This window comes from Micropterus dolomieu, linkage group LG18, assembly GCF_021292245.1.
Source record: "Micropterus dolomieu isolate WLL.071019.BEF.003 ecotype Adirondacks linkage group LG18, ASM2129224v1, whole genome shotgun sequence".
Taxonomy (NCBI): Eukaryota; Metazoa; Chordata; class Actinopteri; order Centrarchiformes; family Centrarchidae; genus Micropterus; species Micropterus dolomieu.
This window is the reverse complement of record NC_060167.1, coordinates 7,135,377-7,159,225: the sequence shown is the minus strand read 5'-3', so window position 1 is coordinate 7,159,225 and position 23,849 is coordinate 7,135,377. Positions and strand designations below refer to the sequence as shown.

The following is a 23,849-nucleotide window of genomic DNA, read 5'->3' as shown; positions in this document are numbered from 1 at the left end:
AAGTTTTACTTCTGCATGAGTGATATTTTGAGTATTTACCGCAGTTTGACTACATTCAGTTTGAGAGCACTTTTTGAACAGTTGACCACTTTGACCTCCTGTAATTAAATTGTTGATATACACAATATTAGAAATGCATATGTCAAATATATTATGAAAAGTGCACATTTCACAATTGACCTTGAAATTACCTACAATGGAAAACCAGGCTACTATTCATTATTGTATCTGTAGTATTTATATTTAAATATTTGTAACTGTATTTCTTGCACACATATACTACATTTTAGTACTCAAGTATCCAAGCCTGAAGACCCTGTACCCGTGTACAAAAGAGCAAACCTCAGGCGCTCATGCGTGGAGGAACAATTGCGGAGTTTTGAACTCCTAATTTGGACTTTGATGAAGATCTGCCAACGTCAGGAGCACCGGCGTTGATTGATGACTCGTTTCCGTAGGTTGTAATGCAGCTGGACAGACGCTAGAGGGAGCAACGGAATAAGTAACATATAGCCTTCTGATGTATTGATCAGGAAATGATAAAACATAGACAAGGAAGGGTTAAGTAATATAAATATATAGTAGGTTTAATTTAGAGATAATGTAACACCTTAATGTTCACAATGAGTTATGGAGTTGACTGACCTGAAACTAAACTCTGTGTGTGCCTGTTTAGTACTTTACTTGATTATTTTGTTTCCATGCCACTCCACTACAGTTCAATTTTATTCAATTTAGTTTTATTTTTATAGCACCAATTCAAAACAGATGTTACCTCATTGCACTTTTCATATAGAGCTGATCTAGTCCCAGAGGGAAATATTGTAATTTTTTATCTTAAAACTTTAGCTACTTTGAGAATTCATACGAAGAGCTTATAATATATTTTTTAACAGTAAGTACAAGTACAGATGATACAATTAGTTGATTAATCAAGATAATTAATTGGCAACTATTTTTATAATCATTTAAGTCATGTAAAAACATTTCATGGTTCCATGAGGGTTTGCTGCTTTTCCTTTTTATTTTAATAATTCAAATGTAGTTTCAGTAATTGTGAGGTCATTAGTTGCAGTCTGATATGAAATAGTTCATACTGAACTCCACCTCAACAACTATAATGCTTTTACATTAATGAGTAATAATAATCTAATTATATAATAATAATACAAATAAAAGGAACATTTTACTGCTTTGAATACTTTTATCTTTAATACTTTACGAACATTTTCCTGATTATACTTTCTTTTACTTAAGTAAAATGTTCAATACTTTTACTTGGAGCCGAGTATTATTAGTTCTTTTACTTAGGTAAATGATCTGAATACTTACTCCACTACTGGTATGTTCAATGCAAGGACTTATTTTCTGAGGATATTTACCTTGATTGTATACTGTATTCTAATTGTTACATTATAAGCAATATAATAATATTCATTGTATGCTTTCAGATTTTTGAACAGGTAATTACAAAAGATGACAGCAGATGGACATTAATCACATCATGAAAAGTAACATTTTCTACAAATGTAAAGCTTCTACTGTGTCCATCAACAGCACACTCAGAAATCAAGTGAACTTGAAGTCTGAAATATTTGAGTTTATTTTATTTTGAAACTTTTACAATATTTAGCATGGAATTGGGACACAGCTCATATGGACTGAAATGAATTATTATTGATTGTTTAGTCCATTTATATAATAATATCACAATTTGTAAATTGCTTGTTTTGTACAGTAAAATCTCCATACACCATTGAGCATTTGTGCTTTGATAAATGACTTAATTGATAAATCAAATATTAAAATTGTTTAATTACATTTGTTGCTCCTCTACAGCTCATATTCCTTCTCGTCCTATGAGTAGTAACTAAAATTAAGAGGCTAGAACCAGGAATTGTTTGGTATTTTTGCTTGAAAAATTACTTAAACGATGAATCAAGTATCAAAATAATTACTAATTAATTTTCTGTCAAGCGGCTAACTGTTTCAACAAAATATCTAGCAGTTCTTGTTGGGTTTTTGCACATTACGACCCGCTTGGACTGAAAAATCAGCACACCATCACGGTTTGATCATTCTGTTTATTTTCAATATACATTTCATTTGAAAAATATAAATTCTAAAATAAACCATTTCACCTGTTCTAAAAAGTCACAAAAAAAGTTAATTTAAAAAACAAAACAAAAAAACATATCAGTATCCCGTACGCTAACATTATATTTAATTTCATGATTTCTGTTCGACATGCTCACACTTTTAACTAACAACTCCCCACATTATATGTCTCAGACATTAAGTCACACTTGTTTCCACTGTCTGCTGTTGACGGCTAAAAACACTGATGTGGAGTACAAATGATATCGTTACTTCGGCTGATGAACTGAAACAACTTGACAGAAACAAATTAAACACAAAGACCATGAAGGTACAGGGTAACTTGTTACATTTTGGTTTGAGCCAACGTGCCTTTATGTACATGATTTGCAGACGAGGAAGGCGGCTCATTTATCACATGGTTTAATTTTATTCTTTATAGTGGTGATGGAGACAGAAAGGTCAAATTAAATCTGTGACCCGCTTAGATGTGAGAAAGTGCTAACTGTGCCCTTTAGAGTTGAAGTGGGGATACTGTTATAATGAACTATGTAGATAATACTGGCCAATACAAGTCAAGTTATCAGATTTGAGAGGCGTGATCCTTTCTATATGTGACTGTGGATTCACCAGACACTATGTAGGAAATGTGAAGTTTGCATTCCCTACAACATCTTCTCTCTTATTTTAGTAGTTTAAGTCCTAAAAACAACTTGAAGTTTTATGTAGAGTCTGTCTGAACGTAACACTCACATGCAATATTGTCAGTGATCAATCAATCAATCAAAGCTTTCACATACACATACACATACCTGGTCCAAAAGACATAATAATAACAAACACAAAATAAACAAAAGAAAAATAGACAGAATTATTGGTCGCTGCAATCACTCCTCCTTTCCATACTGGCCGTGACACGAAATCTTTCTAATGCCTATACACTGTGCAAAGATGGGCGACAAAATGTACAATCCTGAGCAAAAATGTATTCTAAAGATGTATTCTATTTTAAAAAATCATTGGGTATCCTCCAACATGATGGTCTTTTTTTATTAATGAAATTCCCTCTGTGTGTTTCTTTGCTAAGCCGAGTCAGGAGGATATGTCCTGGTCTATGGGTTTCTTGCTAGGGCATCACACCAGTAATGAACCTTGACACACATGACTACCAGGATGAAGATTTTGTTTGACTCAGGCCTCTTCTACATTATACAGATTCAAACACTGGAAACAACAACAAGCTTCCATTAATTGTGCACTGGACCTTAAAAACACACCAACACTCAAAGCGCCCAGTGGTGACTTTGGAAAGCTGAGAAGTTTATCCAGTGTCCAACTTGAAAAAAATACTTCAGGTTGTTTTTATTCTGTCGTATTTTCTACAACAAAAAAAAGGTTTGCAATTCTTTATGACATAATTTACCATGCCACCAGAACTTGAACCGATGACTGCCAGCCTCTTTGTATGTCTGGACGTACTTTAACAGCAGAAGCCTCATATTAGGTTCAGCATTTGTCCCACATAACTTTGAGTTTAGTTCCTCTGTGGAGGGATCACGTCACAGCCTGTATGAACAGGAAGAATCATAACAGTGACCAATAACTCCCTCACTGTACGTACAATATGACATGTGAGTATTAGACCATAAGACTTAACATCCTAATTATTTAATGTATAAAACAAAAACGTGATCCCATATTCACATCAGATAATTCCAACAGCAGCTGATGGAGCTTACTTGGATTTGATTCCCTTCTTTTTTTTTTCATAACGTTACCATAATTTCAGTCAGGATCAATCTTTATAAGCCACTTAGGTAAAGTAGTTTGTGCAGCACAAGCAATTATATGATATGCATTCCTAGTTAGAGTTTAAGTTTGGCTGAGGAAAAATTGGATGATTATGTAATCGCTTCACTGTTTTCTACCCACAAAGACAAAAATGAAGGACACGTGAAAAGGTTATCAACATACACACACAACACACTCATTACAAAAAAAAGAAAAACGATAATGACATGATTTAATTTAAACAAGAAACAAAAGCTTTGAAGTGAACGTGTGAAAGATTCAGTAAATTAGAAAGAGAAGGTGAAGCAATGAAGACTGCACCAAAAGTGATAATAAAAATATTTACCTCATCTGCACATATATATATGTGCATTGTTAGTTAACTGTTAATTAACTTAAAAGATCTATTTGCACACATTTCCTACAGCAAATTGAATCATATCAACTCTACAAGAGGACAGAGAGAAAATATCAAAACCCCATGCTGCGTCAAAAATCAACATGTTGCATTTGTTCATAATAAGCATTTAATCTAAAACAAGAGGTAGAGCTATAAAAAACATAAATTTCCTGCTACAGGAAAGTGTTATTAGAGTAATTCAATTTATATAAAAATTCGGACAGATGATATTTATATAAAAAAAAGCAGGAAGGGCAGTCCATGCGTGGTCCGAGAGAGCTGCAGCATTCACTGTTGATCAGCGCCGTGTGGGAGGAGTTGCATAGAAGAGTAGTAAGGAGTTACATTTAACAGTGTTTGAGTCAGACTGTTTACTGTGGAGCTGTGAGATAAACTACCAAGAGAAGACTGTGAGGAAAGAAATGGCCTTAAAATAGCTTCATTATTAGAAATGTATCGTTGTGTTTGTTCCTTGGTGCGTTCCCTTTTTTTCCCCTATACCTCCTAATTAAGAATAAGGTCTTGAAAACGTTGAAAGGAAAGTAGAGTAAAATAGATAGTTGTGTTGCGGGTGCTGCAGGATTTGGTGCTCTACAGAGACGTTTCAGAACCTCTTCTCTTCCAGTAGAATGAATTATCGTCGTCTGGGTCCATGTCTATTCTAATCTGAGGCACAGACTTCAGCGGACTCATCTCGGGGCTGAAACACAAATTAATCTATTGTTAGGACATTATGTTAAGTGAAAAAATCAGCTGGTTAGTTTAGCTGACCAGTTTTCAATGTTGTGCATCAAAGTATCAAATTGGAAATGTCAAAATAATCGAAATTAGATTCAAGATTCAAAATTAACTTTATTGTCCCACAAAGCGGAACTTTTGGCTTGGGCATTCACCCATGCTGAAGCTATAAAAAACTTTCCACATATAACACACAAAGGTGAATAAATAACACAAAGGTACCTAAAAACACCTCCAGTACATACAAACAGACACCAGAAAGGACACCTCTTAAATTAAAGTCTTATGCCTCAGTACTTTAACCCTGAAACAAAATTCCTTTGTATTCTAAATGCAGAAAGAGTATTGTATAAAATGATATTTTGATAAACAGGAATGCACTATTGAGATAAATCATTGTGGTTTGGTCTCTGATCACAGCAGAAATACAACTAGAGATTGTGGTGTGATGGTTCCTGAGGTCATCTGAGATCAAAGCAATTTGGCTTCAGTCTTAGTGGAGACAGGATTAGGTTTTTGTTGTTGTTTTTTTTTGTGTATGGGGGGGGTCAACACCACCAGTATGTCACTACAGTTCAAGCCCTGTCCAATATCAGCGGCTCTGATGGACATGTGGCCAGACCACTGAAATGCCTGAGTAAGTAGTAACATGAGATCAAACTCTTCCAGTCTGATTTCATGGGTAAAACTTTCTGTGATTCTGCGATGGATTGGCGACCTGTCCAGGGTGTACCCCGACTTTCGCCCGATGTAACCTGGGATTGGCTCCAGCCCCCCGCGACCCTGTACGCAGGATAAGCGGTTGACGATGGATGGACGGATGGACTTTCTGTGATTTTACCTGGATTTTCAGTCAGGAGAGGAGATTAAAGAAGTTTCTTCATCAGCATGGAACCAATTAAAGCTGTTGTATCAATATCAGACACATGTTCGATAAAAAATTTAAATAGTTCAAATATAAAATTAAAAATGACAGTTGAAGACGCATTTTCAATAAGTTCATATAAACTCCAATACTCTCAGTAGACAGTAGGGGAAAGAAACTAAGTACATTTACTTGAGTATTTCCATTATGTTTCAGTAGGAAATATTGTACTTTATCTGATAACTTAAGTTACTGGTTACATTTCAGATTAAAATTTTAAGCAGAAAACTAGCTGAACTGACAAATGGTAACGTGTATATAAAATATGGTAGTTCAAAAAGGCTTAACCTTCATCGGCTGCAACATTAATAGTAATGTAACAGTAATAATAATCGGACAAGCTAGTATATATGAGCATTATAATGACAGGGGTCATTCTGCTGCTTAATAGTTTTACTTTTGATACTTTAAGTGCTTTTTTGTTGTAAATACTTTGTATTTTTACATGCAATTTTACAGTGTGGTATTGTTACTTTTGGGTAAGTAAAATATCTGAGCACTTCTTCCATTACAGTGAGTAGAATATGTTTGTCAGTCAGTCTGATCTCTACAGCTGAAGACCAATTAGAAAAAGAAATCTTGCCAAGTTGTTTGTTTGCATCACAGATGTGCTGTGATCACAGCTGTTTCTCACACATTGTCCCGAACACTAATCCTCTTCCGTCAGCAGTGTTCCGACAAGCGTAGAGCAGATGGGGTGATACAAGAACAAAATGTGACCTTGTTCATACAACCAGTGGATCCTGGTCACAATGAGAGGTTGTGGGCATGACAGAGAAACATAATCTCTTTGTGAGCATCATAATCAAGGCTCTAAATATTTGCCCAAAAAACAAGGCTTGTTCTGCCTCTTTAAGACTGATTGTCTCCTCTTAAGCTCATATCAGTGAAGCACATTGTGTTTAGCACGCAACATACACTCGCCTTGATCTACTAAGGGTGACAAGGTCAATGGTGACACATAGACTGGGATAGTTTCACACCATTATCACTACTAATAACTAAATGTGTCTCACTGCTGAATGAAATCTAAATCAGCAGCACCACCTGATGAGTTTAAAAAGATTTTTAGTTTTAAGATAAAGTTAAAAATAGAGGCAGATATCTATATTTTGAGAATTCAGTTGTTGGTATTAACCATACAAACATTATTACATTACACAGGTACACTCAGACAGATGTATCATGAACATTATGGAACATTTAACGTATTTTAAACTATTACTTAAATACCTGTAATTTGCATTGTGAGCATTTGTAATTCAGCTGATTCCATTCATGAAAAAAAATAAACATAGGGGTGACCAAGGGTTTTAAAATGTAATGTGACTGCAGTGACCCCCAATTGAGTCTGACCAGGTACCTTTCTTGCACGTCTTCTCTATTACTCAGCTTTCTACAAAGCCAAATAAAAAGGGGAACAAAACACTATAATAAAAGTAAAAAACAAAACAAAACAACAACAAAAAAAAACGTCGTAAATGTCCACAATGCATCACAGATTGGGAAGTTGGTTCTGCTTGTGGCATCGATGCCAGACTGCATGAAAACCATCTGGCCAGCTGCAGCATGTTCCTGTTATGCCACTCATCGGCACGCTGCTCGACCGGCAAAGGAACAGGGCGGGGGGAGGCATTCGTGTGGGCTCAGGCCAGCCACCTGACCATGTCAGGGAGGGGGGCAAGGGGAGAAAGGATGTGCAGCTTTGCAGCAAGTGCAACAAGCAGTGAACAGAGAGTGAACAGAGTGTACTGCTTGTTGCTTTAAGTTTCAAGCTGCACATTAGCCACTTGGCTAACGGCAGCTGGCTCACACAGTGTGGGAAATGTGTGCTTGGTGTGGCCGGTTCGACTGAGACAGGCACAGTCAGCATTTGTTCAACAACTTCCACAAAAGGAGCAACAAGATTTCACACACAGATTTTTTTCAACCCATAGTTTACCAGTAGTCCGATCTGACCGACGAGGGTCGGCCAGCAATGAAACCGGTTGCTAGATGTCATTAGGCGCAGCTAATGTGGTGCAACGTGGACACATGGGGTCTCCTTGGTCGGCTGATCCAGGGACAGACCACATGTCAGCTACACGTTAGCTTACAGTTAGCTACCTGTTAGCTCAACGTTAGCCTGACAGTAGCATCTCTGTAGCTTAAGGATCGCTTGCCTCGCTGCGGCAACATAACAACGTTGAGGCAGGCGTCACCGGAAGTTGGAGCGGGGGAAGCGGGGAGCCGTTGGGGATTCCTGCTCATCCGATAGAAACAGGTCGAGGGCTTCGTCAAGAGAGCAGTTGAACCGCCACGCCACTGCGTCCTTACCGGCAAAATGATCCGCCCAGCGCAGCTTCTCTTCGTGGGAGAGAAGGTCGCAGAAAGAGCAGCGTGAGCTGGGGGTGAGCGCTCGGCTGGCGTGCTAGGTCGGAGGCGCACCCAGCATGGGGGGTGGAGGTCCCCCGGCAGGACGAAGCCCGTTTTACGGACGCCGCACGCACACCCGTACTGATAAAAATCTGCTGGCCGGCTGAGAGCTGCTAAACTTGGGGGAGAGCAACAGGGAGCAACGCTGCAACCATTGGACAAATAAACACCCGTAGTCAGTTGGATTCTGCTCTGACAACTACGCCATTTACTCGTGGGAGGAGCTCGAAGTTAACTGCTTTTATTAAATTAGCTTTTTACTTTAGTTTTTGGGATTTCAACGTTGATTTATCTTCACTTCAGTGTTGTTGTTAGCGTCGTTAGTAGTCTGTTAGTCGGACTACAACTTCATATTTATATAAAAACCGGACAAAACTGGACATTACTTGGAGAAAAGAAAGCGAGGAGGTTGACCTACCTGGTAAGTTCAGAAAACGTGTCTGTAACTTTATTCCAGCTATCATTGCACTTTACTGTGACCAAGTTAGCATAGCATAGCCCTGATCGATCCAAAATCCATTCAGAAAACAAACATTTTAGAAGTTGTTGTCCTGCTGGCAGACCTGACAAAGCATGAATTCATATGTTTAACAAATCTGCATCATGTTGTAGTTATTTCGGCATCAGTTTGATCCGTTTATTGCTATTTAATCACAGCAAAATGTTTACTTTGGGTTCATACAGTTGTAGTAATGGCGAGTTGTGTTTGTTCAGGTTATCGCATTAAAATCGCCTTGCAGCGAATGTATTCACGCAAGGAAAGCCTCGCGAGGAGAAAATTCGCGGTTGGTCTGAATGCCGCATTAGAGGGCGAAGCCTATGCGAAATAGAAGACATGAGAGGGGAGGCATCTGAGCTGAAACATGCCAACTCTGTCAGCCACTAAAAAAAGCCATAGGTAACTTAATTAGCCTAGATGGCCTTTAAAGTTCAGACTAGCATTATATGTTAGCTTGTTAGCTCGCCTTCTGACCTTTGATGCCACAGCCATGAATGAATTAAAAAAGAAAATCAGAGCCAGTTATATTGCTAGCTAGTTATGTTGCCCCCCCCAACACACACACACACACACACACACATCTCACCTGGACAAGTAATTGGCCTGGTAGTAGCGAAGCTGCTCAGCACGATGTATGTCGTTCAAGGAATGATGGGGACTTCTCTCCTGTGGAAGAACAAACAAAAACAGCCATTTGTGTACATGTAGCCAAGTTAATATATTTGATCCACTCTGACACAAACTTTATATTCAGGACAGATTTTACCCAAATCTACTGTTAGTACTACTTACTGGTAGTTGACAATATTCTGAAATGTTTTTACTTGTGTGCAGTGATAAAGTAGATGAGAAGCCAGTATTTTATTTAATGTAGTAAATAGGATTTTGTTCAAATGTTAACTGTTACTTAAAAAGTACAATTTGTAAGAATTGAGACTACTCTCCACCTGTTGAACTTGAAAAATAGGGGGCAGCATGTCACAGGTCATAACTGCTGTTAGCAAGTTAGCTCTGTTAGCGGTGCAGCTAATGTAGTGATTGTTGGAACAGTGGAAAGGGTTTGGTGGTTTTACACTGTGTTAACAGGGCAATTAGTTTGGTGAAAGAGAGAATTCAGAAGGTGTACTGGTTTGATAAGGAAAATAGTTAAGTTAATATAGTTAAGAATATTTCCTGTTTTTACATTTTGAGTTTATTTATTAGACTAAAAAAGATAATGTAATGTAATTTCAAAAATATTAGAACTGCATATTTATATGTAAAACTGATCTATGATTCCTGTCCTGCCTGCTCCCTTTGACTTTTTTACTGTCCTGTCCCAGTCCTGTGATGAACAGTGAAATTGACTCCCATTCCATGGGAATACCCAGGAATCTCGTGACTGACAGGATTCCTGAAAATATGTCAGCCTCACAATGCATCGCACATATATCCCAGATGAAACTATAGGGGGTGACCTGTGCTATACTATTGCCTCTCGAGGCACAAATGGTATTATAACACAGGACGGGCTGCGGTTAGCTGGTTAGCATGCTTACTTAGTAGCATCTTTATAGATATTTCTGCAACACAATACATAGATGCCTTTGACATAACATCAGAACAGTTACTACTTCAAACTCTATTGATGATCTTAAGATACTTTTTTGAACATTTTAAAACACATTTCTGGCCATATCTTACAAATTATACCTTTAATCAAAATAATTACAAATAGTTTATATATTAGGCAAACATTAGTTGCAGGTGTGCTAATAGTCTAATAGTTTTAAACAAGCAATTTCTACAACAAAGTCAAAATTCAACAAGAACCATTAACTCAACAATTGATATTTTAAACAGGTAAGTTGAAACTGTAAACTGAAGGAAAAAAAGGGTTAGGTCAAGCAAGCCTTCAAAAGGGAAATAAAATTAAATTAAAATTATTTGAACACATCATAATCTAAGATGAAAGTACAAAAGGAGAAGAAAGTGAGTTAATTTCATGCATGTTTTGGAACACAAGAAAAAGAAAGGCAAAGAAGGAAAAACATGTTTATTTCATGCTGTGAGTGAAGGACAAACGAGCAACAGTATCAACTCTTAGTAGCAAAAGAAGTCGTCAGAGACACTGAATGTGGAAGCAGAGCAAAAGTGTCGGGCAAGATCAAGAGGAAGAAGTAGTTTTTCCTCCGGTGCTGCAGGTAGCTTGGGTCTACTCACTGTCAGACGCCTTATCACCTAAGAAGGGCTCCTGCTCCATCATGTCCATGGGGATTTTAATGCTGGGAACATTCTCATTGTAAGGATAGTCAGACTGTTGGAGAGAGGAAACACACATCCTGAGACCGGACTACTGGTGGTGTCGGTGAGTTAGCACGAGTGCACACACACACACACAAATGCATTTATATTACTAAACCTGTGACTTATTTTGACAGAAAGGGCAACTGAAAAATACAAATGACTGATTATAAAACAGCCAGTGGTGATGCGTCTTGTGTCTCTGGGTCCATTTTGTACTTTCCTGGTTCCCAAAGGTAAAAGACACAATGTAATACAGCACTGGAGAGATTTCTGCTGCAGCTAAAAATCAGATATCATATAAACCTTTCTGCCTGTCTGTGAATCAAAGGGCACCCATTCATAAATTTAATAACAGTTTAACTCATTGGTGTCAGCTTGGGAGAGGAGTCAATAAGACTGTACAAGATATATATGACTGATAGTTTTCCACCAGAACTGGACAAGTGTATTTACCACTGGGCTGTCAGTGATCTCTGTTTTGAAATTTGAAACTAGAAAAACACAGCAGCTCTTCTAAAGATGTCGTACATTTCTGCTAAACGATCCACAGAAATTGAGCAAGGCGACTGATATGATTTAATCTCGAAGTAATTCAACTATTTAAAAATTATTCGTTTATATAGTTCATTGATCTGTCTGTACCTGAAACTGATCCATTAAGACAAACCTCCCCAAAGGCGGTGTCCATAAGTGAGCTTTCAAAAAAACAGACCCGAATTGATCAGGCCTGAAGCTAATTAAACCCCGGCCCGAAAATGGACATATAGGGATAACACAAACACGGGCAGCCGCATAATTCAGATGCACAACGTAATCCGAACAGCTTGGATCCACGAGTATAAGAGACATTGACACACACACCAGAGACCTGCGACAATACAGTGGGACCTCTCCCAACACAATTAGTCCAAATAAAGTATAATGGGTCCTGGATTGAGTGTCGGTTACAAGGAACTGAGTGGACCCATGTTTCAGTTTCCAGGCTGAGTCACTTAAAATCTAAACTTTTTACACTGCAACGGCAAGCGTGAAGACTGGCTCACGTTTGAAATTTGTCTGATACAATTTGTGTATAATCATCCTAAAGACATCTGAAATGCAAAAATATGTCTTTTTGCTTCTTCTTTGCTCATGCCCTGTCTCTTCTGATTTCCACTGCCAAAACACAAACCAGGATCTGCAGGATGTTTATCGTTATCATCGAGGAGGCATGAACAATCACTCAAAATGAGACAGTGGCACTTGCACTGTTGTATCTTTATCTCCAAGATTTTTTTTCTTTCTAGCAAACCTTCACTCAATGGGGAAACTGCTTTACACCAACTGAAAATGAGGAAAGGACAAACTCTACAACATGAGAAAGCAGGTGCATGAAGGAAACCGACGTCTGTAGACCTGGATATTTGTTAGCCTGTGGATAAACCAAACCTCTGATGAAACATGCTGCTGCTGCAAAAAAAGCTGGGAGTTGGGAGGAGGGATGGTGGTTGTAGGTGAGGTTGAAAGACTTGGGAATGGGCTATCATTTAAAACAATGGATAAGAAACTGATGGACAATCAGGCATTTGCTTGTTTCTGCAAGGAAAAAAAGTATATTCCCAGTGGGGGTTGAAACTGTAAACAGCCTTACGTCTTCAGCGTCGCTGTCTATGCTGCCTCCTTTTTTCTTTTTCTTCTTCTCGTCCTCTTTCTTCTTCTTGTCCTTCTCTGGGATGACATCGTCCAGGAAGCTGAGGTCGTGCTGGGAGAACATGTAGTCCATCACTTTTCTGACAGCTACCAGAGCAAGGATCTAAAAGCAGAAGAACCAGAGGATTAGAGTGGACTGAGGCAGTGTTTATTTGTTGAGTTGGTGTGACTAAAAAATCTGTCTGGTCTATGGAGCCCTTCACATTAAATGGAGTTTAAATACAGTACAGTATATTGTACATTTCTAACTTCACTGTAAATATGCAACAGACTTTTTTTTTAAATATGCGCTGATGAGAGATTAATAAAGACAATTTTAAATCTCCAAAGCTGCAAAAGCCAACAATATACACTGATAATTGGGAGGTCTAAACCTAATAACAAATACTAAAAATACTTTATATGTGTCAAAAGAAGATGTAGCTTATTTTAATGTTATATTTTTCGGTACCTTAAGTAACACAAATGATAAATGAAGCACATCTTGACACATCACAGTTGATAAATAATAATATTTTAAATCCTTGAAACAAGGCGAGGTACAGTTTGTGAGTGATTTGTAATCAGTCACTTCCTGTCTAAAAACAATAAATATAACACAAAGTACAGTTACAAGTACAATAAATACCATAATAATGCCTTGAGTGCTGCAATGACCCTGAACCGTAATAACATAAAACATCATGACAATCGTCACTGGTTTATCACTCAAATAAATAATCCTCTGAGTATCAATGATAAGCTTCATTTACATGTCAGAGTGCTTCAGTGTCGCCATAATTCAGTCTGATCATGTCAAGCTGACTGGATTAAGCTGTTTTTATCTTTGCTCGCGCATATCTGACTCATTCATTTTAGAGGATGACAGAAAACTGATTATAAATTGAAAATTACTGCTGGTTGGAGTTACCAATACATGTTCTTTTCTGTTTCATATCATCATCACTTTTTTTGGTTGCTGCACATACTAACTATGAACTCTTAAAATGAATATAAGCTTAATTGTTGACTGTTTATTTTTGACCTTTAAAATAGCAGGTTGACAAAAGATTCAGAGCACATGGTCCACTTAGTTGAACTTTTTCTGACCTTTCAGCTGTAGCTTTTGTGGCCTGGATTAACATATGCACCTGTTACACTAAGGTCGTGTGATAACAACTGAACCTACATGACAACTTAGAAAACTCCCCCTGATGAAGGCCACTGGATGAAGTTCCTAAAAAACTAATTTGCAGCTTCAGAACTTCTTAATCTTAATATAAATGTCTCTTACCATGACAGGGAATACAATAGCAGCCACAGTGGACTTGAGGACCCAGAGCAGAGCCAAGCATAGGATCTGGATGAAGGTGAAGAGGTGAACCTTCCTGAGAGGAACGTGTCGCAGGTAAACCAGGTCCGGCTGATGCTTCGCTGGCATCAGAAGCAGCTTGAGACGATCCATAAACTACAGACAGACAGAGCTAAACATCACAGGAAGCACTAGATGCGACACATGAGTAACAGCTAGTCACTGGCTTGCATTGTTTTTGAATATTTTGATATTCAAAAATCTTGAGGTCAGCCTCAAGATTTGACGTATAAATACTACTAACATGACACGTGTCCGGTGGTAATTTACCTGAACTCCATTAAGAGAGGCGACTCCCATGTATAGGAAAACTCCGTACAGCACCGGCATGGGGATAAACTAGGTAAAAAAGAGAGAGAAAAATGAAGAAATACAATCAAAAGCAAACAACGCACATGTTCAGAACACATTACTGCGATTTATACTGTGAGACGTGGTTTTGTGTACTCCAACTCTACTCTACTAAAATGTGTAGCTTTCACTAAGCAATAGAAGCAGAATATTTAAGGTTAATGTGAAGAAAAATTGTTAATGATGTTAACTAGTTTGATGAGCTAAAAACATTGGTATTATTTTTTTTAAAGATAAAATATGTTAACATCTTTATAGAACACAAGTTTCACTATTGCTATTATTATTATTGCGTGTGGCAAACACAACCATTAACCACTGAAATGTCTCTCTCAATAGCTGAGTCTGCAATAATCCCACATTTTACACCGTCAAACATGGAGTTAATCTATACTCAGATTTTGTGCTCCACTGGCCGCTGACCTCTGATCTCACACACTGCAGCGTAGCAGCCAACTGGAGAGTTAGTTGATTGACTGATACAGAAATAACAGCTTATTTATCTCCCTTTCAGACTGTTAGTCAGAGATCCAAAAAATAAACCTAGTTTTGGTAGTAAGAGGAGAATAATTACCTTATTTTGACATGTTTATTTCATTTTCATGATAAACATCAAAGCATTGGTGCTCTGTTATAGTACAACCACTATTACTAAATCCAACTGTTTTTGTTTCACAGTGACCAGCTATTCTCTTTGAGCCTTGGAGTAAATACATAACTTAGCAGGTTAATTACAGGTACTGGGAACATTTAAAATGTTTTAATGTTCGTTTCCAACATCTGGCATAGCTCAGTCACCTTGAAAAGATTAAACTTGAGAGACTTGCAAACAGATGCAAATCAGAAGACAATCTCTGATTAATTACCTTTAAAATGGGAGACATAAATACAGACAGTCCTGTCAGGATGAACACAAACACACCAGTGACCCTCTGCTCTCTGCAAAAAAAAATAAAGAGGGGGAAAAATAGTTATGCTAACAAAACTCAAATGACTGTTTCATGATTTGGACATATTTTACCTCTTTTACAAACAATGACAAAGTCCCAGAAAAGCTTGAATAATGGGGCTGATTATTTGAGGATGTCAATGATTCCCCAAATCTCATTCAGCTTGGCCAAAGCCAAGACAACCCAACAACACTTGTAGGAGATTCAGAGTTGGTGTAGATGTTTCATTGTCTTGCAAGACAAGAGTTTGTTAGTTCAGCTTACAGCTGACACATCGGGAGGTCGTGGAGAACTTCACCACACAAAAACAAAAAACTCTAAAAACAGGAAGAAAATCAAACAGGAAGATGGTAAAGTACCTTTACCATCTGTTAATGAACACAAAAGGCAAAACCGACTCATGTACAAAAACACAATGATTTAAAACAGCCAATTATGCAGCTTAATTGGAGTACATAGACACTACAATAAATTGCTTGTCTTCTCTAAAAGTTAATGAAAGAGATCAATGTAATATTTATTTAATTTTGTGGAGGTGGTGTAAACTTCTGAGAGGCGGTAATAAATAATATTTCACCAGTCAGGATTAACAATCCAACAGTAATCTACTTTGTAAATGTTTTTGAAGTTTGTCTTAATGACCCAAATGACTTTATTGCAGTTTAGTTAATTACCTCTAACAAGATTTCAAAACTACTGAACACATTTTTGTGAGATTTGCCAGAGAGTGGGCCAAAGAAGACCTGATTTGTTTTTGGTGCAGACAGTGCAAAGGTTTGGTCATTTATAGGAAAGGCAAGTTTATTTGTATAGCACATTTCAACAGCAAGTCAGTTTAAAGTGTTTTACATAAAACATAAAAGGCACATAAGGCAAAAATAAAAGATCATTTAAATATAGCTAAATAGAAAATAAAAATAAGATAAATCAGGGGACTAAATATATAGCAGTTCATGTTTTATTTCCTTTTCCTGGATTGCTTGGTTCAAACCTAACCCTTGAATATAAACCCCACAGGTTTCTGCCTGAAAAGAAATATGTCCACCATTTAAATGTTTTTGCAAAACAGTTTTCACCAATCCCTCTACAGTTTTATTCTAACTGATTCTAGTCTAATTTAGTGCATGAAATTAGGGTTGTAGCAAGGTTTTTTTTTGTTTGTTTTGTTTTTCACATGTTTTTCGATGTCTGTCGTCATATTTTATGATGTCATCACCCCCCAAAAAAATCCTCAAACAAAATCCTCAATTTGAATAAAGCAACTGATCAGCTTGAAAGACTTTTTATTAAATCACTTTTCTTGAAAAATGAATATAACTCATCAGTCAACATAAAATACATGTAGGCAGCAGGCTAATCCCAAAATCTGAAAGTCCGGTGCACGAGTTCAGTGTGACCGACACTCATTGGTGCAAAAGGACAGGGTCTGTAACCTAGGCAACAATGTCAGAAACAGCTGGAGCCGAAATAGATTTGTTATTGTAGCTAAATTTGGACTTTTGGACAACACTCTGGAGTTATTGGAAATGTTTGGATCACATGAGTCGTAAACAATCCTACGTAGCCACCACTGGTATCTAATTCTACAAATAGTATAATACTAATAATATTAGTGTAGCGTAATCTTTATCGGCAACTGTGCAGAAATACCATGTTTAAACAGAATAAATGAAAGAAAAGTTGTTGAATGTAGATTTAGAATTTGAAGGTTGAAGTTATGAATAAAGCTTTGAACTATTCGGTACAGCCCTACATTAAATATTTGGATATATATAGTATATTTGGAGTCCCGAAGGTTATCCGTGTTAATGACATGCTGTACTGCTTTCTATTAGCACTGGTTGCCAAATGAAACTGTCCTCATTGCAAGATGACAGGTGCACACAACTTCCCAGTGTTTCAGTAAAGTTTGTTGGCATCTGTCCTATAGATGGTGCTACAGCAACAGGGTAAATGTTATTTACTATGAATCAGTTCATCTTTACATTTTATCCTCATAAATATTATTGTCTGCCATTATGTGCACTTTGATGTTGATGCAGATGAAAAATAAATAAATAAAACACTCTCCAACTTATTGTACTGTATCTTACCTCACACCCAGAAACTTCGGCTGCTCTCCGGGAGCCGATGTTTCGGTTTCCATCTTCAGACTGTCGATGTGCGCAATGGAGATAACGGTGGCAGCCACGTACCATGGCAGACCCATGAAGGAGCAAATCACCATCAGAACGGCCACCCAGAACAGATCCAGATGGTAACCTGCTCCTTTCTGTTTCAGACAACAAACTCAAGGTTAAAGGTCATGTATGTGCATGCTCAAGCATAGACAGTATGCAGAGCCCAGCTGCAGACACAGGGAAACCTAAAACCAGAAAATAGCTCTTGTAGGGTTTGATCATATATTATGTTGAGTAATACAGTAGCAGAATAGAACTAAAGTGCTCTGAAATTATTCTGCAGTTATCTTTAAAGGGACAAGTCACACCGCAGAAACTTCAGCAGTGGCCCTGAACATCTCAAGTAGTTGCTTTTTGAACTGAACTGTGTTCAGTCACTGCCATGAAACATCTCTCACTCCCATGAGAAGAATGACAACAATATTTAACTGCAGTGTGAAGGTAGCCAGTGTCCTGTACAAACTGAAGCTTGTTGTGGGAAACGCATGGAAATCCTCACTTCACATAAAGCAAGTAAGACAAACAGAAAGAAAAGGAAAGAAACAAAAGGCCTCACTGTTTACACTGCAATGATAATTTAAACACAATGCATTCTATAATATGAAAAATACAGATTTCGTTGCAAAATCTTGAACCTTTGGTTATATTCTGACTGTATATCAGAACATGACCTGTATTATTGAAGTGACTCCCAACCCACCACTGCCTCTCACTCATACAGTACATCAACCCTGTGAACTCTGTAAATATTAAAACAACAACGACATCTTGCATTTTGAAGACTTATATAACCTGGGTGACAAATGAACCTGCTTAGAATACATATTTTATCGCTGTAGTTTCTTCTCTACCTTCAGCTTGTGCTCCTTCCTGTTGACAATCACAGCAGTAATCTGCTGGTCCATGAAGACCAGTATGGTGACCAGCAGGGCAGGAAGGGCCGACACCAGGTAAACCCACCAGGGGTTTCCTCCGAACGGGGGAACAAACCAGCCCCGGTTTGGACTTGTTGGCTGTGAGGGAGGAAGACAGAAGCTCCAACATGTCAGTCAACTAGATAAAGTGGCATTGACAGAAACTGTTATGGAAATATGATGTTTGCTTTTGACATGTAGACAGGAGGAGCCGGGGATTAAACCAACAACCCTACATTTTATTGGCATTCCTTCTTCCACCTAAGCTAGGGTTGTAGCTTCCTGCCTTTAAAACCACTGGTTTCAGTTTGTTTCCCTATGGTATGGATACTCCAGTGATTAAAATGTAAACCACCACAACCAACAGTTTTTGTCTAAATTGCGTTATTGTCACATGGTACTGTAAATGTAAGATTGGTTTTTGGATTATAACCTTTTGACAAAGTCTAGTGGAATCTTAATATGTTTTATGATGTTTTCTAAAGCAATACACCTAAACAAAATGCACTTGAATTGTGCGCTGGGCATGAGCACTTAGGAGGCAGGGAGGGAGGAACTCACCTTGAATTCGGATGGCACAATGAGTTTTGGAGTGTCAACTCCTACAAGCATATCAACTCCACAGAAGATGAAGATGGCCAGGATGATGGCAAAGTCACTGATGAGCTTCCTCACCTGGGTGAATGTTAACACAAACATTTGAACACCTACCGTCATTTCCTTGATGGATGACCAGTTGGATTAAATTAGCAAAGTGTGGCTGACGGTGACTCACTGTGGTGGGGAAGAAGGGGCTGGTCTTGAACTTCTTCAGACACATGGAGCAGGTGTAAGTGCCGAAGAACAGAATGAAGGACATGAGGGTGATGTCTGGGACAAACTCACAGGCCTTCCCCACCAGCTCTCCTTTGTACTTTAAGCACTCGGTCTTTGTGAGGGACGACCATGTGGCGTTCATTGGCTGCAGAGACAAAACAATGAGCATAATGTTTATATAGAAACAGTTATTCATGCAAATTAGTGTCCCACTAAAGCTGTGACCAATCTGAAAGAAGGGTAAAGTAAAGTACTGAAATGTGACAACTCTTGTAACTGTAAACAATTTCTGAAAATGGGCTCGTTACTCTTGTCCTAACAGCAGAGGAACGCAGCCTATTTGCTATTACAGTGTTACCCAACCAGGGGTACTTCTGCAGTTGGTGGATGAAAAGATTGCGAAGTAGAACATAAATTACTATTTGATTAAAACAATATATCCACATATTAAGGCTGTAGCGTGTAGCACTGCTGAACCTGAACACCACTCTAACTGTTGCAATAATGCGTGAAAGCAAAAATCCTAACAGGTAGCTAAAAGTAATGACTAAACAGTTCAAATGATTAGAGCTGCAACAATTTACTGATTAATTGTCAACTATTAAATTCATCACCAACAATTTTTAATTTTCAGTTTGAGGAATTCTTTATGGAAAAAAGTCAAAATTCTCTAAATCCAGCTTTTTAAATGTGACTATTTTCTGGTTTCTTTACTCATCTATCACAGTACACTCCCAAATAGCTTTGGGTTGTGGACAAAAAAAGACATTTGAGGACGTCATCTTGGGCTTTGGGAAACAAGGTTCAACATTTTTCACCATTTTCAGCCATGTTTCAGACCAAACAATCAATTAATCGTGAAATAATCAACAATAAAAATAATTGTTTGTGGCAGCCACACAAATGAAAAGCCAAAAGTTTTGGTTCAATGGTTGGAACATCAGCTTCGTATGGTAGTAGTCTTCCTGACCAAACCAACCTTAACATTGACACTTAAATTGCATATAAAAAATATTGTAACAGAAACCAATTAATCAATTTAATCTTCTGAAGCACCTAACAAAACAACACGGTTCTACAAAGCTGATCACAAAACACCCCGGGGAGGAGCCTCAAACGGCACAGTGTGGGACAGTTATCCTGTCCCACACTGTGCAACAGCAACCCTAAAATAATGTAGCTGTGCTGTATTAGTAAGAGAATTGAAGCAGATATTTAAGACAATATAACACAAACGTTACTTTCCCAAATAACTAATTATTTATACCGCAGTAATTGGTAAAATAATTCACTTACTTTTAAAAGAAGAAACAACCAGTGACTAACTACTTTTCAGTAACTTGCACAACGCTGCAGACTTTCAGTGTTTTGGAGTAAAGAGAGATAAAGGCAAGTCCACCGAGCGTGTCACAGTAACCTTAAATTGGAAACAATGTGCTTATCAGACTGCTCTACTTTCCTTGCAACATTTCCTTGTAACACTGTCATCTTGAGTTTTTTCTTCATCTCGCAATTTGTGGTTGATATGCTGGTAAGTATTTTCAAGATTGTCAGACCAAAGTCCTTCAGTTTGAACACAGCTTGAAATAAATCAGGGAAAAACAGACAGCACACTACAGTATATTAGAGCTACTGTATAGTTCAGATAGCATACAGTAGCATAGATGACATCTTACATACACTATCACTACGGATGATTTGGCATTCAGAACAATATCAATAGAAAGGTAATTATAATATTGTCAATCTATTTTTTCCACCACAGACAGCAATAAAAACTGGAAAACTTACCAGATCAGTGTTGTTCCAGTACCAGACTGAAGTACCTTCTAATGGGTCACCGATGATATCTGTACTGTTCTCTGCAAAAACAAAAATCCTCTCAGCAAAAGTCTTTACCACAGCACATTACACAGTGCTTCCTCAATAAGCTTTATAAATATCAATGAATGAAGTTTTAAACAACACTATGTCTAAAACCACAATATACTGTATTACCCCCAACCAGCTATAATAGAAGAGAAACAAAACTGTTGAATGGATGGGGTGAAAATCAAAGAGTTTCTTTTGTAGCTGCCAGTTTATGGCTCAGCTCTTTGTTGACACATTAGGCAGACATTTTATTAATATAAGTTGTATTGTTGTAAGCTGTTCACGTTGCTTACTTGGCATATATCATATATCAAATATATCATCTGAAATAACATGATTACAGTTATGTAGCTTAGCATGTTAGCTAATCTCAGTACAACTGATGTCTGTAGCAAATTTCATGACAATCCAGTTGTTGTCAAGAGATTTCACTCAGCGGGTAACACAACGACTGGGAACCACACTGTCACACCCCCCCCCCCCGTCCAGCTGGGAACCTTTGTTGCATCTCAGTCTCTCCCTTGTTTCCAGTCGACTGTTGCTGTCTAAACAAAGCATAAAATGGCCTCAAAAAAAGAGTTTAAAAGAAATTTCAGTGTTGTGCCAAACCGCTAGCTTGCAACCAGTCAGAAGTTTCCCTGACTGACTGTCTGTGTTACACCAGCCTGTTTTGATGATGTGTCAGCTGCTCACTCATTAAAAGTAAGCATCTGTTGTTTCCCCTTTCCTGGTATGCACTGTAGGCCTACTCTATTTGGAGCGGCATGGGGAATTACATATTTCTATGTGTGTGTGTGTGTGTGTCAGAGAGAGAGATTTTTGAAAGCAGTAGGGGATGACCAGTAATTCAGGGCTGCCCCCCTCTTCATCTCCCGTCCTCCATCAGAAAAAAATAAAGAGGCATGCTGTGTTGTATTAAAGTCTGATGAGAACAGCGCTTGTTCACTTTTTTATATGGGGAAAAAAAAAGCTTTTTCGTTTATTGTAACCATAACAACACAGAAATATCTGGCCATTTATGCCAAAACAAAACAGAAACTAAAACTCAGCAGCCCACAAAGCTGCAATTACCCCTTACAACCAAACAAGCTAAAGTGAGTATTTATGCCATCCATCTAACCACATGTTACATGAAAAAAAAAACCCTCCCTTTAACCCCTCTCATCAAATTAAACTCAGTGTTTCTCTCCAACAGTCTAAACAGTGATTTACAAAATACTCCCTCCTTGAATTGTGCCTGCAACTTTGAAATGATGAAAATCCACTTTCACTGCGACTTTAATGCTCAATCTAGAGTAAACCTTCATAGTATTTTCTCTTACTGTGTTTACTATTATGCACCAAAATACCAAGGTAAATTCTTCATATTAGAAAACCTACCTTGCAATAACTCTGATTCGAATGTAAAAACTGAAAATTTCTCATCAACAGGATGTCAAAACCTGCAACAGCTAATTGGTTAATCAACAGTGATGTGTCTTATACATGGTCTTATATGGATTCATGGGTAAAACACACCTGCTCATTCAGTGTCTGGATACCAATGTGAGTTAAACGCCTCAAAGTTAAGCAACAGCTCACCTAGAACAGCAGGAGCCATACAGAGGCAGTCGTATTGTGTGACATATTCCATCTTAAATTCGCTGTTGATGGGATAGTGGTGAGCTAATTTGAGCATCTTCTTGAAGGCATCATAGATGAAGATGAAGCTGATGAGACAGGAGAAGCCCTCCTCAGTGAACCGGGTGAAGTACTGCACCAAGAAGCTGGCATCAGTGGCCACGAGCACCAGGCAGAAGAACGCCGACCACAGGCCAATCCACAGGCGAAACTCCAGGTAGTCAAAGCCATTCTCTCTGTATGAAAAACAACAAATATTCAAAAATAGTCAGATCTTTTATACAACTACGAGTATTAGGGCCACTGTTAGAAAGATATTTGAGAACACAGTTATTTTAAGACAAAACATTATGAGAATAAAGCTGTAATACTTTGAGAAAAAGGTATAATATTTCAATTAAGTCATATAATTAAATCTGCATCTCACACGTGAAAGCTAACTGACTGGTCTCACCTGAGTATTAAAGGTACAATGTGTAAAATTTGCCCAGAGTTTTTTTATAAGTTGGGCTTTTGTTATAAATAACTAACATTATCAACATAATGTGAAGATGTATCGGTTCTGACTTTATGTCAATGACATCAACTTTAAAGAAAGTGGAATGCGGGACTTTTACATATAAATGAACATCCGTTACAATTAAGTCCTCGCAAGAAAAGTTCCCACAACGCTGATAAACCACCAGGTAAATCTCTGTATTTCGCAGTATACTGGAGTTTTTCAATATGTGTCTGTGAAGACATACCAACAATGGAGCACCGGTAATGAAGCATTTTATGTCAACCGGCAATGTTTGCCAGAGCTGAAGGGGGAGCAACCGTAGTGACAGAGTAGTCTATAGCAACTAGGAGTACGGCTGAGCCTAAAGGCTCGTGCAGATTACACGACTTTCAGCGTCGGCCGATGGCCGTGCTGTTAACACTACACAACTTGCCGTCTTGTGACGGGAGTCTT

At 38.0% G+C, this 23,849-nt stretch overlaps 1 protein-coding gene and 1 long non-coding RNA gene across 13 annotated transcripts in view; one reads left to right on the top strand and one right to left on the bottom strand.

The window, feature by feature from the left end:
* Positions 1-2,064: 2,064 nt before the first annotated feature.
* Positions 2,065-23,849, bottom strand: part of LOC123987013 (electrogenic sodium bicarbonate cotransporter 1-like) — a 75,485-nt gene continuing 53,700 nt past the window's right edge. For 3 of the 6 annotated variants that reach the window (XM_046075526.1, XM_046075527.1, XM_046075528.1), the window contains exons 15-27: positions 22,856-23,130; positions 21,194-21,264; positions 19,362-19,547; positions 19,148-19,261; positions 18,524-18,685; positions 17,586-17,764; positions 15,409-15,481; positions 14,462-14,530; positions 14,114-14,287; positions 12,782-12,943; positions 11,068-11,161; positions 9,452-9,531; positions 2,065-4,988 (exon numbers count right to left, since the gene is read on the bottom strand). In XM_046075526.1, coding sequence (XP_045931482.1) covers positions 9,488-9,531; positions 11,068-11,161; positions 12,782-12,943; positions 14,114-14,287; positions 14,462-14,530; positions 15,409-15,481; positions 17,586-17,764; positions 18,524-18,685; positions 19,148-19,261; positions 19,362-19,547; positions 21,194-21,264; positions 22,856-23,130 — 1,603 coding nt within the window. In that variant the 3' untranslated portion in view covers positions 2,065-4,988; positions 9,452-9,487. The remainder of the gene's footprint in view (positions 4,989-9,451; positions 9,532-11,067; positions 11,162-12,781; positions 12,944-14,113; positions 14,288-14,461; positions 14,531-15,408; positions 15,482-17,585; positions 17,765-18,523; positions 18,686-19,147; positions 19,262-19,361; positions 19,548-21,193; positions 21,265-22,855; positions 23,131-23,849) is intronic. The other 3 variants (XM_046075523.1, XM_046075524.1, XM_046075525.1) reach the window with 1 other exon arrangement.
* LOC123987017 overlaps positions 10,968-23,849 on the top strand; it is a 40,049-nt gene continuing 27,167 nt past the window's right edge. For 2 of the 7 annotated variants that reach the window (XR_006829045.1, XR_006829044.1), the window contains exons 1-4: positions 10,969-11,212; positions 14,122-14,227; positions 17,597-17,749; positions 22,963-23,111. This is a non-coding gene — a long non-coding RNA (uncharacterized LOC123987017). Of the gene's footprint in view, positions 11,213-14,121; positions 14,228-17,596; positions 18,951-22,962; positions 23,112-23,849 lie in introns of those variants that run through there. The other 5 variants (XR_006829047.1, XR_006829046.1, XR_006829043.1 and 2 more) reach the window with 5 other exon arrangements.